Source organism: Polistes fuscatus, unplaced genomic scaffold (assembly GCF_010416935.1).
Source record: "Polistes fuscatus isolate 324 unplaced genomic scaffold, CU_Pfus_HIC Scaffold8, whole genome shotgun sequence".
Lineage (NCBI taxonomy): Eukaryota > Metazoa > Arthropoda > Insecta > Hymenoptera > Vespidae > Polistes > Polistes fuscatus.
Genome location: NW_025113162.1, coordinates 6537767 through 6552931, shown reverse-complemented (window position 1 = coordinate 6552931; position 15165 = coordinate 6537767). Strand labels below are relative to the sequence as shown.

General features: G+C 33.8%; 1 protein-coding gene across 1 annotated transcript in view; it reads right to left on the bottom strand.

Moving 5' to 3' along the window:
* The window catches only part of LOC122524987 (fibrillin-1-like), a 59112-nt gene that overhangs the window by 15772 nt on the left and 28175 nt on the right, over positions 1–15165 (bottom strand). Inside the window, exons 2-10 of the mRNA XM_043647517.1 lie at positions 12436–12757; positions 11530–11681; positions 10407–10541; positions 8490–8612; positions 6557–6814; positions 6184–6429; positions 1123–5919; positions 817–930; positions 348–453 (exon numbers count right to left, since the gene is read on the bottom strand). Of these exons, the coding sequence (XP_043503452.1) occupies positions 348–453; positions 817–930; positions 1123–5919; positions 6184–6429; positions 6557–6814; positions 8490–8612; positions 10407–10541; positions 11530–11681; positions 12436–12757 (6253 nt within the window). The remainder of the gene's footprint in view (positions 1–347; positions 454–816; positions 931–1122; positions 5920–6183; positions 6430–6556; positions 6815–8489; positions 8613–10406; positions 10542–11529; positions 11682–12435; positions 12758–15165) is intronic.

The window sequence follows — 15165 nt, the reverse complement described above, 5'->3', positions numbered from 1 at the left end:
TTATTCATTTTCATTTGAAATAAAACACAATGCATCTTGGAAATTGCGATCGTTCTCGAACGAACATTTTTTTGTTCTATTATACCTACTTTTAAAAAAATAACTCCATCTACATTTGTCTCAATACTTTTAAATATAATTATATTTTTTTAAATTAATATTACCAAAATACATTTTACGAAAACAATCAATTATGCAACGTAAAAAACAAATATTCGTGTCTCCTGTAAAAAAAAAAATAGAAAGAAAAGAAACATTCGCCAGCCTAATGGAAATTAAAAAAAGAAAAAGAACAACAACAAAAAGAAATGATTTCATTTATTTAAAATCGTCAATATCAAATTTACCTGTGATTGAACTCGTATCCTGATCGACAGTTGCATAGGAAGGATCCCACAGTGTTAATGCATTCCTGTTCGCATCTACCGTTACGCCACTCGCATTCGTTTATATCTAGATCGATAAAGTTACTAAATTACGTGCTTTGTGTCGAATTCGAATTCATGATCGCGCGTGTCAGTCAGGCACCACAAAGGAAAGCACTTTAACTTGCCTACACATTCGCCTCCGTGTAATCGAAATCCCGGTGAACAGGTACAATGATACGATCCAGGTGTATTGATGCATCTCTCACGGCAAGGTGAAGCCTCGACGCATTCGTCGATATCTAAATTCAATTTTAAAACGTAATTTTCAAACAATATTATATTTGTAATGGGTGGGAGTAGGGGGTGGGGGGGGTGTGGGAGGAATGGTTGAGAAGGGGTGTGAAAGAATTGTTCGCTATTTCTTTAAGGTAAGGTTTCGCACACGAACCTACACAAGTGTCATCCTCGGATCGATATCCTTCGTCGCATTCGCAACGATAGCTGCCCAATGTATTGACGCATCTACTCGTCTTGCATATTCCCGATGCACACTCGTCGATATCTATGGAAAATGATATTTCTTTTTTTTTTTTCTCAAAAAAAAACGTATCTATCCCGAATAATATTATTTCATAGTCATAAATTTGATCTTTTCGAGTAAAATGGATATCCCTATAAATAGATTTGCACACAATAGATAATTTTCATTCGAAGAATAGTCGTACGTATGTGTATGTGTATTGCTGAAACTCACCCACGCAAGTAGTAGTAGTAGAGTTCTGCATTTGATAACCTTCCCAACATCCACACGTGTAAGATCCAATAGTGTTAATGCAAGTATGCTCACATCCGTGCCGACCGGAGCATTCATCCACATCGTGACACATCGAGCTGTTAGACTTGTCATACTGAAATCCCTCCTTGCAAGTGCATATCGCCGTACCGGCCTCGTCATTGCATATCTGTTCGCAACCACCATTATTGATCATGCAAGGATTTGAGTGATGGCAGGTCTTATTCTTGATCTGGTATCCTCTGGGACAATCGCAAAGGAAAGATCCTGGTTTATTGATGCAAGCGTGTGAACATCCACCGTTATCATGTTCGCACTCGTTAACATCAACGCATGTTTTACCATCCTCGGATAATCGATAACCACTGTGACACTCGCACTTGTAACTACCTTTGATATTTACGCAAATATCCGAACAAGAACCATTTTCTATCTCGCATTCGTTAACGTCCCTACAGGTTTTCGAATCATTTTCATCGAGATTATGACCGTCCGGACAACGACAAGAAAAACTTCCTTCGAGATTAACGCAAACGTCCGAACAACCGCCATTATCGATGCCACATTCGTCGATATCGTGACAAGTTTTTCCATCGTCGTCTAAACGTAAACCAACTGGACAACTGCAACGTACGCCACCGATTATGTTGAAACAAGCATGCGTGCAACCGCCGTTCGCGATTTGACATTCGTCAACGTCGATGCAACTTCGAGAATCATTAGCAAGGATATGACCATCCGGGCACTGACATTTGAACGAGCCTGGAGTATTGATGCAAGTATCGGGACAATCGGCTAGTCCCTTGTCGCATTCGTTAACGTCCACGCAATTTTTCTCATCCTGGCCGAGCTCGTAACCGTCGGGACAACTACAAAAGTGACCGCCAATCGTATTGGTGCAGGTATCCGAACAACCACCGTTTAATTCGAGACACTCGTCGATGTCCAAACAAGAGGATTTGTCGGTATGCAAATAGTGACCCTCGTAACACGTGCATATGTAGCTACCAAGAAGGTTCAAACAATCGTGGGTGCAATTGTGCTCGATAGTAAGGCACTCGTTTACGTCTACGCAACTCTTCTTATCCTGCGGCATGAGAATATAACCCGGAGGACATTCACAATGGTAACCACCCTCGGTATTAACGCAAGCATGAGAACAACCGGTATCAACGTCATTCTCGAACTCCTCGCATTCGTCTATATCCTCGCAAATATGGTGATCATGTTTCAATCTAAATCCCAATGGACACGAGCAACGAGTCTTCCCTGTACTCTCGTCATGGTGACAATGATGAGAACAATTCCCATTGTCACGTTTGCAACCATCGATCAAAACGCACGTCCTATTATCCGAATGAAGATCGTAACCTGTTGGACAATCGCATCGATAGGAACCAACCGTGTTGGAACAGGAATGTGTACACTTGCCATTTTCTTCCTGACACTCGTCTATGTCATCGCAGAAACTTAATTCGTCGGGATTAACTCGGAAACCCTCGTAACACTCGCACTTGTATCCACCTTCCATGTTAACGCACTTTTGTGTACAATTGTCCTTCATTTCCAAACACTCGTCTACGTCTAAACAAGTCACGTTGTCTTTGACGGACAAACGAAATCCTAACGAACAGTCGCACGTTACGGTACCGTTTAGAGAATAACAAATGTCGGAACAACCGCCGTTATCTACGAGACATTTGTCCTCGTTCATGCAAAATTTATTCTCCACGTCGTCCAGGATGAATCCTTCGGGACAAGAGCAGGACACGTTTCCGTTCTCGTATTGACAGAAGTGAGAGCATCCGCCGTTGTCGATCAAACACTCGTCGATCTCGACGCAAGTTTTTCCATCGTCCTCGAGTAGTTTGTAGTTGTCCGGACAAGCGCACTCGTAGTTACCCTCGGTGTTTGCGCAAAAATGCGAACAACCGCCGTTTTCTTCGATACACTCGTTCAGATCCTCGCAGGTTTTCTTATCTTTGCCGATTTGATATCCTTTAGGACAACGACACTCGTAACTTCCAATTGTGTTAACGCAATCGTGCGAACATGGCTCGCTAATCTCGTTGTTGGTTTCCAAACACTCGTTAACGTCCGCGCAAGTTTTATTATCCAACGACAATGCGTATCCCATGGGACAGCCGCATTTGAAACCATTCGATTCGTTGATACATTCGTGCGAACAACCGTGATCCGTTTCACAGTGGTCGACTTTTGTACACGACCAACCGTCCGGTTCCAATGTGAAGTCATCAGGACATTCGCACTTGTAACCATTACGAATGTTTACGCAAATATGGGTGCAGTTGTTAGTCCCCGAGCATTCGTCCAAATCGATGCAAGTACTTTTATCCTCGTCCAAGGTGAAATCTTCCGGGCAATAACAAGTATAGCTACCTAAGAGATTCTCACACTCGTGCGAACAATTGTGTAGATTCCTCGAACACTCGTTTATGTCCTTGCAAGTCCGTTGATCTTCGGATAATTCATATCCATCTAGACAGGTACAGTGAAAACTGCCTTCGGTGTTGTTGCAGTGTTGCGAACAGATTTTCGTTTCCAGGTAGCATTCGTCTATATCCACACATGTCCTTTCGTCGGTCGATAATTTGTATCCCGTTGGACACTCGCAGTAATATGCACCCTCGACGTTTTTACAAATATGAGAACACGCATGAAACCCTTCCAAACATTCGTCTATCTCCCGGCAGGTTTTCCCATCCTCTAAAATATCGAATCCTTCAGGGCAACCACATCGAATCTCTCCATTCTCCTGTTCGCACGTATGAGAACAACCATGATCACTGGCGCAAGGGTCAACGATCTTGCACGTACGTTCGTCTTCCTTGAGTTTCCAACCGATAGGACAGCTACATTTGTAGGTACCAATCGTATTTACGCATTCGTGGGAACAATTGTGTTTGTACTCGTTATTCCTCAAACACTCGTCTATGTCCTCGCAAATGCGTTCTTCTTCGGAATAAAAGAAACCCTCTGGACAAGTGCAATTATAGCTTCCCTCGAGATTTACGCATAAGTGCTCGCCGCAATCGTGCTCCCCGTTCTCGCATTCGTTCACATCGATACAAGTGCTATTGTCCTGGTCGAGTTCGTATCCTTTTGGACAATGACACTCGTACGAACCCTCCACGTTCTTGCAACTATGACTACAGTTATTTCTTTTATCGTTCGCACACTCGTCCGTGTCCTTACATTTCATACCACTTTCGTCGATTTCATATCCAACAGGACACTCGCATTTGAAGGTTGTTGAACCTTGCGGTAAACACGCGTGCGAACAAGTAGCATTCAAACATGGATTCGATTCGATACAAGTTATACGATCCTCCCCTAAAATCCAACCGATTGGACAAGAACATTGATAGGAACCGTACACGTTGATACAGAAGTGAGAACAATCGTGATCCTCTTCGTCGCACTCGTCGATATCTTGACAAACGTTATGGCTATCCCTTCGAAATCCATTCTCACATTTTTCATCTTTACACGTTAAACCATCTTCGAGTAATTCCAAACCAGGTGGACAAGTACATCTGTAACTACCAAGAGTATTAACGCATTCGTGGGAACAATCGTGTTCATCCTCGAGACACTCGTCCATATCCAAACACGTTTTTCCATCATCTTGTAATAAATAACCCTCGTGACAAACGCATCTGTAAGTATCACCGTATATTTCACAGGAATGAGAACAACCAGCGTTATCGTTGTCGCAGATATTCATGAAAGATACGCAAAGATTTTTAGTATTGTTGTTAAACATTCCCGGTGGACAAACGCACTCGTAAGAACCTTCGGTATTTCTACATTCGTGGGAACAATCGTGAAGATTTTCTAAACACTCGTTAACGTCACGACAATGTCTGTCATCGTCGAGTTTAAAACCATTAGGACAGGTACACTCGTAATCACCTTCCACGTTAACGCAATCATGAGAACAACTATGAATTCCTTTGACACACTCGTCCACGTCCTTGCAATCAAATTCATTTATCAACTCGTAACCATTCGGACATGTACAATGATAACTTCCCAAAACATTAGTACAATTGTGAGAACAACGATTTTGATCTATCGTATTACACTCGTCAACGTCAACGCAACTTTTTCGATCATCACTTAGAACAAAACCATCCTGACAAACGCACTCGTAACTTCCACGTATATTAATACACTCGTGTTCGCATCCGTGAACACTCGGTTCGTTACACTCGTCAACGTCCGTGCAATTGAACTTGTCCTGATCGGATAAAACGAAACCACTGGGACACTTGCATACGAAACTGCCCTTTAAATTAACGCAAATATGCGAACAAGGTGATCTGTCTTCCATGCATTCGTCAATATCGATGCAAGTTATATTGTCTTCTAACAGCTGATATCCAGGATAACAAATACATTTAGGACCACTGTCATCCATAGTATCATGACAATCCTGTGAACAAGCAGGATTCATGGACGAACAGGTTCTATCTTCCAAACACGTAACGTTGTCTTCTTTCAATACAAATCCCATTGGACAAGAACAGACGAAGGATCCCTCGATATTGGTGCAATTGTGAGAACAAGGCGACGGTGACTTTCCACACTCGTTTATATCCTTGCAAGACACCTCGTCTTCTTCCAATTGATAACCAACGCGACAAATGCAATGATAACTACCTTCCTCGTTTCTACACTCGTGTTCGCAACCGTGATTCTCACCGTCGACACCTTCGATACACTCGTTTATGTCTTAAACAAATGAAATATCAAATATATATATATATACTAAATATATTTTCGTGAAATAATTTCAAATAATTATATTCGTGAAAAAAATTGGACCGTTGGATTGACTGCACCGGGATTCGAACCCGGATATTCCGCTTTCCGGGCGACTGCACTTTAACCATTGAGCTATCCAGGGCCTACCGTCCAATCTCCTCACGAATGCCTATTTAAGTATTTGACTTGGAGGCGCTCGCATTCCACATATATATCATACGATTAACTTACCAACGCAATTTCCATTATCATCTTTCCTATAACCATCCTCGCATTTACTTATTTCCGGTAATTCGGTTAAACTCTCGTTATAATCATCGTCGTCATCCTCGTCGTCATTTTCGGTGTCATAATCCTGGTCTTGCAATACCTTAGTCATTTTTTTCGGCTTATTGATGCACTTGTAAGAACCAATCGTGTTCTCGCAATTGGTGTCTTCCGGGCAAACCTTGGAAACGTTTTCGCACTCGTTTACGTCTGAAATATTAAAATACGATTTTTATATGTGAACAAATTATGTTTATTATAAGAATGATAATTTATTTTTTTTTTATTTAATTAATATTAATTCAATTAAACGTTATACCAAACGATAAATACGTACCTTGACAAGTCTTCAAATCGTTCGTCAAATAAAAACCATCCGGGCAAAGGCAAAATACACTTCCTGGTGTGTTCAAACAAACGTGAGAACAACCACCGTTGTTATTCGCACACTCGTCGATGTCCTCGCAAGTATGGTTGTCCGATGCCAATTTAAATCCAGGAATATCCGTGCAACTACACTCGTAGCTACCTTCGAGATTGCGACAGATACCTTGACAAGGGCCGCGTCCGTTGCTCGGTAGACACTCGTTAACATCTGTTTTACGAGATTTGTTTAAAGAAAAAAAACAAACGAAAGAAAAATAAGGAAAGTAACGATTTAAAAATATCTCTGATCTATATTTTCAATTTAAAACAAAAAAAGAAACGAATATTCGTTACGATTAATTATCATAGTTTAATGTCAATGATAATTTATCAATTTTTTTTAATAAAAATAAAATTGCATCGCATGTATATATACAAAAAATTTTTATATTTATTTATTTGTTTTTATATTTTTTCTTTTTTTTTTATGATGTCAAACAGTTGCAATGTATATATATTATAAACTTTCGTTAATTATTTAAAAACTATTTTCGATTAATATTTAACAATACAAATGGTCAGAGTCACGTGCACGTATAATACTTTATTATATAACTACAGACCATTTATATTACTGATATTATTTTTTTTATTTAATAAATACTCCACATTCGTTTTTAAAATATCGATTAACATTCTTTTTGTTTTCTTTTCATTTCCATTATTCATTCGTTATACTTTCTCGTAGTCTACTTTTTTTAAATATCTGCTCTTTGGTAAAAATTGAAAGGAAAAAAAAAAAGATAAATTTCAAAAACAATACAATCAAAAAATAGTAAAAATAGAAAAAGTAGAGAGAGGGAGAGGAAAAATATGAAAAAAAAAATTCCCAAACGAAGTGTCTGCATTCGCATATTCGCATTCACACGTACGTACGCGTGTGCTCGTACTACACATATACACGTATACGCGTGCATCAAAATGAAATCAATCCATCGGCAGCTGGAAACGAGCGTCCCACAGCACGCAAGCTCTTTATTCGCCAACAGCGAGAAGGTTAACCTCGTTGAAAGCTCGTTCATTCAATGGACGAGTAATGTAGTTGAAAACGACACGATCAACGGTTGTCGACTACGTTAAACGAAAATCCCGGTGCATTTCGTTCGAAACCTTAACCCGCGTACGTTGTTAGTTCGATGCAACGACGACAAAAATTCTGATAATAAAATAAGGTATAATCACTTGTGTGTTCAAAATTCTATCCAAACTAAAGTATTTCGTTTTCCCTTTAATTTTGTTTCGATAATTTTTTTTCATCAACCAATCATTGAAGATTGAGAAATATTTTTAATATTTGGTCATAAATTTGTTCCTAAAAAATTGAGCATGAATTTATAATGTTATACGTTTCAAAAATAAATACGTTATTTGATATTTATATCAACAACGTTTATTGATCGGGTATCTTAAAAATATACTTTTCGTTGATTTCTTTCCACTGAAAAGTTATTCTATTTTTATTTCATTACTCTACATACATATTGAACGTTTTTTTTATATAAATTTTCGTATTATTTTTAATATCATTTTCGTATCACATTGTCATATCTTAAGTTTTGATTTTATATATCAAAAATTTCTAATTCAAATTGACCGATATTTAGTATGACGTTCAATTAATTTATTATTGTTAAATAAAATAATAAAAATTCAGAGAAGAGAAAATTGTATAAGTATGAAAGTTAACAAATATAATAAAAAAATATTATAAGAATTACATGCACGATGTTATACTTTAATAATCGTAGAAGTTGCTTGGACGTGCAAATCAACGCGATTGATCAGGAAAATATGATAGATAATTAATTATTATGTTTTGTGTTTCGTTTTAAATGAAAACTTACCTTGACAAGTACGTCCATCAGATGCCAGCTGAAATCCAGAATGACATTCACAGTGGTAAGAGCCAGGATCGTTCAGACACAAATCTGAACACTTGACCAAACCTTCTGAACATTCGTCTACGTCTAAGCAAAACCAAATGAAATTGAATTAAAAGAAAACAAAATAAAATAAAATAAAATAAAATAAAATAAAATAAAATAAAATAAAATTGTTCGGTGTATACCCCAACGCGTTCAGAGGATAATTTATTATTTATTTGTAGGTTAATTAATACGGAATCAATTAATGAATGATTACAAAGTGCAAATAAATAAGCGTGTACGTAGTTATTCACGTATCCATCGAAACAAATTATTTCTATGTACATTGGATTCATTGAAATTCTATGAAAAACAAGTTGACGATGATTAATGCGCGACTGGCACGTGCCAATTCAATAAATGTTCCTATAATTACTAACGAATTCGTCTGTGTAAACTGATAATATTCCGATTAACGTTACACGAACGAATCGATTACTATTCTCGGCTTTAACGATCCAATAACATCATCGAGAACAAAAAGATTATTTTGACAAAATATTTTATCGACAAACAAACAAAAATATATATTCGCAAAGAGATTAGATATTTTTCCACAACATTTTTCGGCAAATCTGTACGAAAGTACGATTTTTTCTTTTTTTTTTTTTTTTTTATTTAAAATAAATCTCTCGACTTTGTAAAGTTTAAATATATATATCTCAAATCGTGGAGATTGAATTTGGTACGGGATAAAACGAATTTCAAAAAACACCAAGGCTCGTTTTTGTTGGTTCGCAAAAAAATTATTTTTCTCGCTTTTCTTTTTCATTTTGTTCTACTTTTTTTTTCTCTCTTTTTTTTTTTTTTTTAACTTGTTCTCGCAAATAAAATTTCACAAAAGAGAGAGCGTTAAAAATAATATTAGACGAACGGAATGCGTTAAACGTTGAAATTTATTTGCAAAACCGTAAACGTTTGCTAAAGACCGTTCACGAGTTTTGAGTATAAGAAATAAAGAAAATAAAGCGTAAATGTTTCTTGGACATTCAAAGAATGTCGGAGTTTTAAGGGACAGGGATCTCTGCCTGTCCCTTTGCCCTAAGATCACTCGTTTCTCTAACTTTAGAATCTCCCCTTCTGGTACAAGAAAACGTGGGTGAAGAAAATTACGAGCTACGAGCCTGTTAGCTAACATAGCCCAGGATATTAGAAAAGAAAATCAGGTCTATATCTTTAAACCCTAACGTATCTGATACCAACCCAAGTGTTTTTTATTTTTCTCCCCCTCTTCTCCCTCATGTTTTTTCTACCAAAATCAAAAGTAAGACCGTAGTCATACAATTTATAAATAATATTTCGAAAATTCGTCTAACCAAAATTATTATTATTGTAATTTATATAAAACAATTATTTAATTTTATATAATATTAACCAAATTTTTCAAATACAATGAAAATATTTTCATATTTAATTTGATCTACGAATTTTTTTCGATTAATCGATTTAACGAAAGAAAAAAAAAAAAAAAAAAAAATTCCAATTCATTAGCGAAAAAATAAATTTGTTCAATTATTTCGATCAATTAAAATCAAAAGAAATTCCTCCCATAGTAAAAAATATAAAAGTACTGGTAGAACAATTTAATCTATTACAAATCAACTCGTAAAAAATATAAAAATAAGATATACTAATTAAAGAACAAATTGATTCGTACAACACATTTTTTGTTTCTTTTCGATTAATTAATTGGAAGTAACCATTTCGAAATTTATTAACAAAATCGGTGTAATACCAATCAGAAGTGTACGATTAAATTGTAATCGATTGATTGATGGCATTCCATTGAATTAATTGAAAACTGGTAAAAAAGAAAAAGAAAAAATTAAATATTACCTATGCAAGAGGTGGTACCATTGATTCGAAAACCATCGAAACAGGAACACTTTGGGCCAATCGGTGTATCTTCGCATACGTGTTCGCAACCACCCCTCTCCTGATCGCAACGTAGCACGTTATCGATTATCGTTTCTAAAACGAAACGATATCTGTGATGTAACAAAAAGTTTAGCCCAACACGCGAATCGGATTCGAATTCGGCACATACGCGCGTTTTATATCAAACCTATACATAGATATAATCAAAACTCGACTCTAACGTAATAAAACGTTACCTAATCTGCCTTTAGTATCGATTTCCAAAAAAATCTCTTTCAAATATTTCACTATCTTTTTTTTATTTCCATACGTTCCTATCAGAATTTTCTTTAAAACAAATTTAAACGTATAGTACGATATAACGCGTGGATAAAACTTGAATGATATTATATATACCAAAATAATATTTATGAATTTATAAACTACGTTATACGATATCTAATCTATCTTTAGTATCGAATTCAAAAAATCTGATTTTCATATTTTACTATTTTTTTTTTTTTTTTTTTATATATACGTTCGTATCCATACTTTGACATAGTACGATATGATATGGAACAAAATTTGAATGATAATAAAATAATATTTATGAATAATAAATAACGTTAGAAATTCAATGCGTCTACCCAATTATCGAATCAATAAATTTGTCGATAACGTTGACATGTTATAATACTGAGAAAAAGAAAAAAAAAAAAAGAAAAAAACATGGGGAAAAAAATCAAGGGACTTTGGGAATCGTGTAGAAGCTATCAAAAAAAAAAAGAAAAAAAAAAGGTACTGTTCGTTAAAATCTGTCAAACACAATACACCGTGGCGATAGAGCGTTACGTTGGTATGGTTACGATGAAATAAAATGAAAAATAAAAAAAAACAATAAAATAAAATACAAATTTTTTATATATAGAAGACGAAAAAAGAAGAAAAAAACTGAAAAATAATTTAAAAATTATATATACTATATTATTTTGATCGGTTCAATTCTATTATTTTTCTAACGACAAATTAATTATGCTCATCTATAACAAAAAGGTATAAATAATCATTTATCTTTTATATAATCTAATACATCAACACTCACCTTCTTTTTTCACGCATTTCGGAACACGACCGAGCCAAGTTGATTCGCTACAAAAAAGTCTATCAGCCATCGAATCTTCGAAAACGAATTCCTTCATGCATTCATAAACTGCTACGAAGTATCGATTGAAAGGTGGTAAAGCATTCGTTCTCCTGGAATACAAAAATATACGAATGATTTTTACCAGCAAGTAATAAAGAAAGAAAAGAAAAGGAAAGAAAAGAAAAGAGAAGATAAAATGTTTCTAAGAAAAATAAAAGAAAAAATAATTAATCGACGAATTCATTTGGGGGTGTAACGAACTGATATATATATATATAAATAATATTAAATAAATATATAATATAATATAAATATATATAATAAATAAATAATAAAAAAATAATATAATAAATATATAATATAATAAATTAAAATAAAAAGAAATATAATTATAATAAAAAAATATATAATAAAATAAATATATATAATAAATAAATAATAAAAAAATAATATAATAAATTAAAAATAAAAATAAAACATAATTATAATAAAAAAATATATAATAAAATATATATATATATACACGAGTTAACCGTATATATTATTTGATGTTTCAAAAAAAAAAATAAAAAGGAAGAAAAAATTGTCAAATGGAATACAAACGAGTACCGCTGTACCATTCATTATCTAACTTTGAAGTGCGTGTAAAGTCAAACGAAACTAAAAGAAAAAGAAAAAAAAAAAATGATTCTCTCTGTTATATAAGAATCTATCTTGCACGCAAAGGACAAGCTATAGTAATCTTTTATCTAAAGAAATATGAAATAAAAGAGTTAACCGAAAGAGAGAAAAGAATGAGTGAAGTAAAAGAAAATAAGAAAAGGAAGAAGAAAAAAAAGAAAAAAGGGTAGGTTTTTAACCGACCTAGCATATCTCGGAGGCTGAGCATTAACGACCGAGGGTGCTTTGATAAGAACCTTTCTGCGAGCCTTCATGAGACAACTTAGATCCAATCTCGACATCAAAGTTTCGTTCAAGCCACCGACATCCGACACCGACGGGTTTACTCCCAATAGAGACTTCTCTGGCACTTGCTTCCTCTTATCCTTCGTTTTCCTTCGTCTCTTCAACTCGCCTAACCTCTTACGAGCCTGAACTCGTTGCTTCCTCGTAGGATCGCTTCTCAAATTTCTACTTGGCTCATCACCCATGTATAGATCGTTTCGAAAATGTTGCCACTTGTTTCCTGAAACACACACCACGCACACATGCGTACACGTTAAAGTGTATCCAATTAATCCTTTGATCGAGGATTGCAATCATTGGAAACAGAATGATTGGTGTTGTTTTTGTTATTGTTAATTTGTTTAAAATATTTGCATTAGGAATTTCTTATAATTTATTTTGCTATTTGATTAGTTCAAAAATTCTTATTCCATAAATGGTATATTTTTTGTTACGCATTTATCGTAAAATATATGATTTTTTGAAGATTGGTTTATAATATAACAAAATAATTATTAGAAGGCCAATTTTATTTTGTATAGAATATTTTTTCTTTTTTTAAATATCAAACTATTTTTTTCGCGTGACAACGCGAATACGTTTTTATATCAATTCAAATGAAAATATTATTCCTTAAAATATAGAAAGGTTTTATTAATACCATTTTGAGTAACGCGTAGATGATTTTTCTTTTTAAATTTCTAAATGAATATGATTTCTGATATTCGTAGGTCAGCTGAAATTTGGAATTTTATTTTTTTTAAATTATCATACAACGCGAACAGTTTGCATATAAATTTCAAAATATAATACCATACGAAAAAAAAGAAATATTTTAATAGTCTACGATTATTGTATCTAGGGGAAGGAAAATAAAAAAAAGAAAAAAGGAAAACTAGAGTCTCGAATCGACATCAATTAAATTATTCTAGCTATGAAGATATCGTGCAGCTTGAAAAGCAGTTCCTTCCATCTAACTAAGAACTCCGACTGGCCGAGCAAACGAGATTTTATCACGATTAAACGAGTACGCTATTACGGGTAAGCGAAATAACGTTTAGTATCTCTATCCTTCTGCCATTATAATTAGAAAGAAAAATCATTTAAATTAACCATGTAAAAGAGAACCTTAAATCTACAAACCTACGATCTATAACTCAAACTTCAATTCCATTTCCATTTCATTATTCAAAAGAAATCATTTAAAACTTGTTTCAATTTCTTTTTTCATTTTTTTTTTTTCTTTTTTGATCATAACATCTGAACAAATATATCCACATACATGCATACATGCATATATATATATAAAAAAAAAGGAATCCAATATCTTCGATTTATAAATACAAATTTAAATTACATTAAAAATTCTCGTTGTACGAAAAATCATTCGAACTGTTAATTTATTTTAATTTACTATGTAAAATACGAAGTTGGGAAAATTTACTCGAATTTATAATAGTTATTTAATATTCATTTGAATCAATTTTGCAATTTATTTGTCGATAAACATCAGCAATAAAACCAATTTGAATTTCTCATTCAATTACATATTGCACGAAAATGAATTCTAACAATTCTAACTAATCGTAATTATAATTATACGAGACGAACATCTTGACGAACAATTACTTTACCACGTAAAAAACAAAACAAAAATATCTTCGATACAAAATACAAATTTAAAATTAAACGTCAATAACATCGAACTTGTGTAATTATATTTACAAGAATTATCGAACAACGAACACATTTAAAAAAAGAAAAACATGCTCGTATGTATAATACCATCAAACTTTCTATAAACTAAAATAATTATAAGACGAAAATGAAGAAGTATGATGGACTACTATCAGAAAGCCAAGTATACGCATATCTAAAATTGCACATTATTGCATAAATATTGCACCCATATATAAGGAGTCAAGATCGAAACACGCGATAGAAGTCTTAAAGGGTCAAAGTTGCCACGAGCCGAGCATACTCGTTTACGTTAACTAATGTATATGTGTATACATAAACGTTAGGTGTGTATGTATAGGTGTAACTCGCACACTAAACTTCGCTCCTTAAGATCAAGGTGAGAAGATGATTCACTGCTCGTGTCCTATCTCAAGTACAGTCGACCATGCACTGTTTCCTCTTTGCCAACATGCCGGCAAGAACAACAGGGTTCAACACAATAACGTTTTCCTTACTGATAACTCAATACATTCATCCTGTTTAAATAGGATTCAATCAACTAAACTTTTATCTATATTTCAAGAGAAATCTTATTTGAATCATTCACACGTTTTAATAAATATTAATAATTTATAACTTTTTATCGATACAAAAAAAGCATCATTTAATTAAATAATAATAATATTAAACTTGTTGAACTTTGTCATGAATTATGTGCTATGTAATATATTTAATTTATTCTTAATAATAGAAATAAATAAAGAGCGTGATTTATTTAAATAATAAAATTAAATGAATTTGAAATTTTTCTTCGTCCATTATACTATTTAAAATATTCAATTTAGTCTTAATAATAAATACATATTTAATTTCGTACTTTTTGTAAATTTTTTCATTCGCATGTGTTATCAAAGAAATGTAGAAAATAATAATAATAATAATAATAATAATAAAATAATAATAATAATA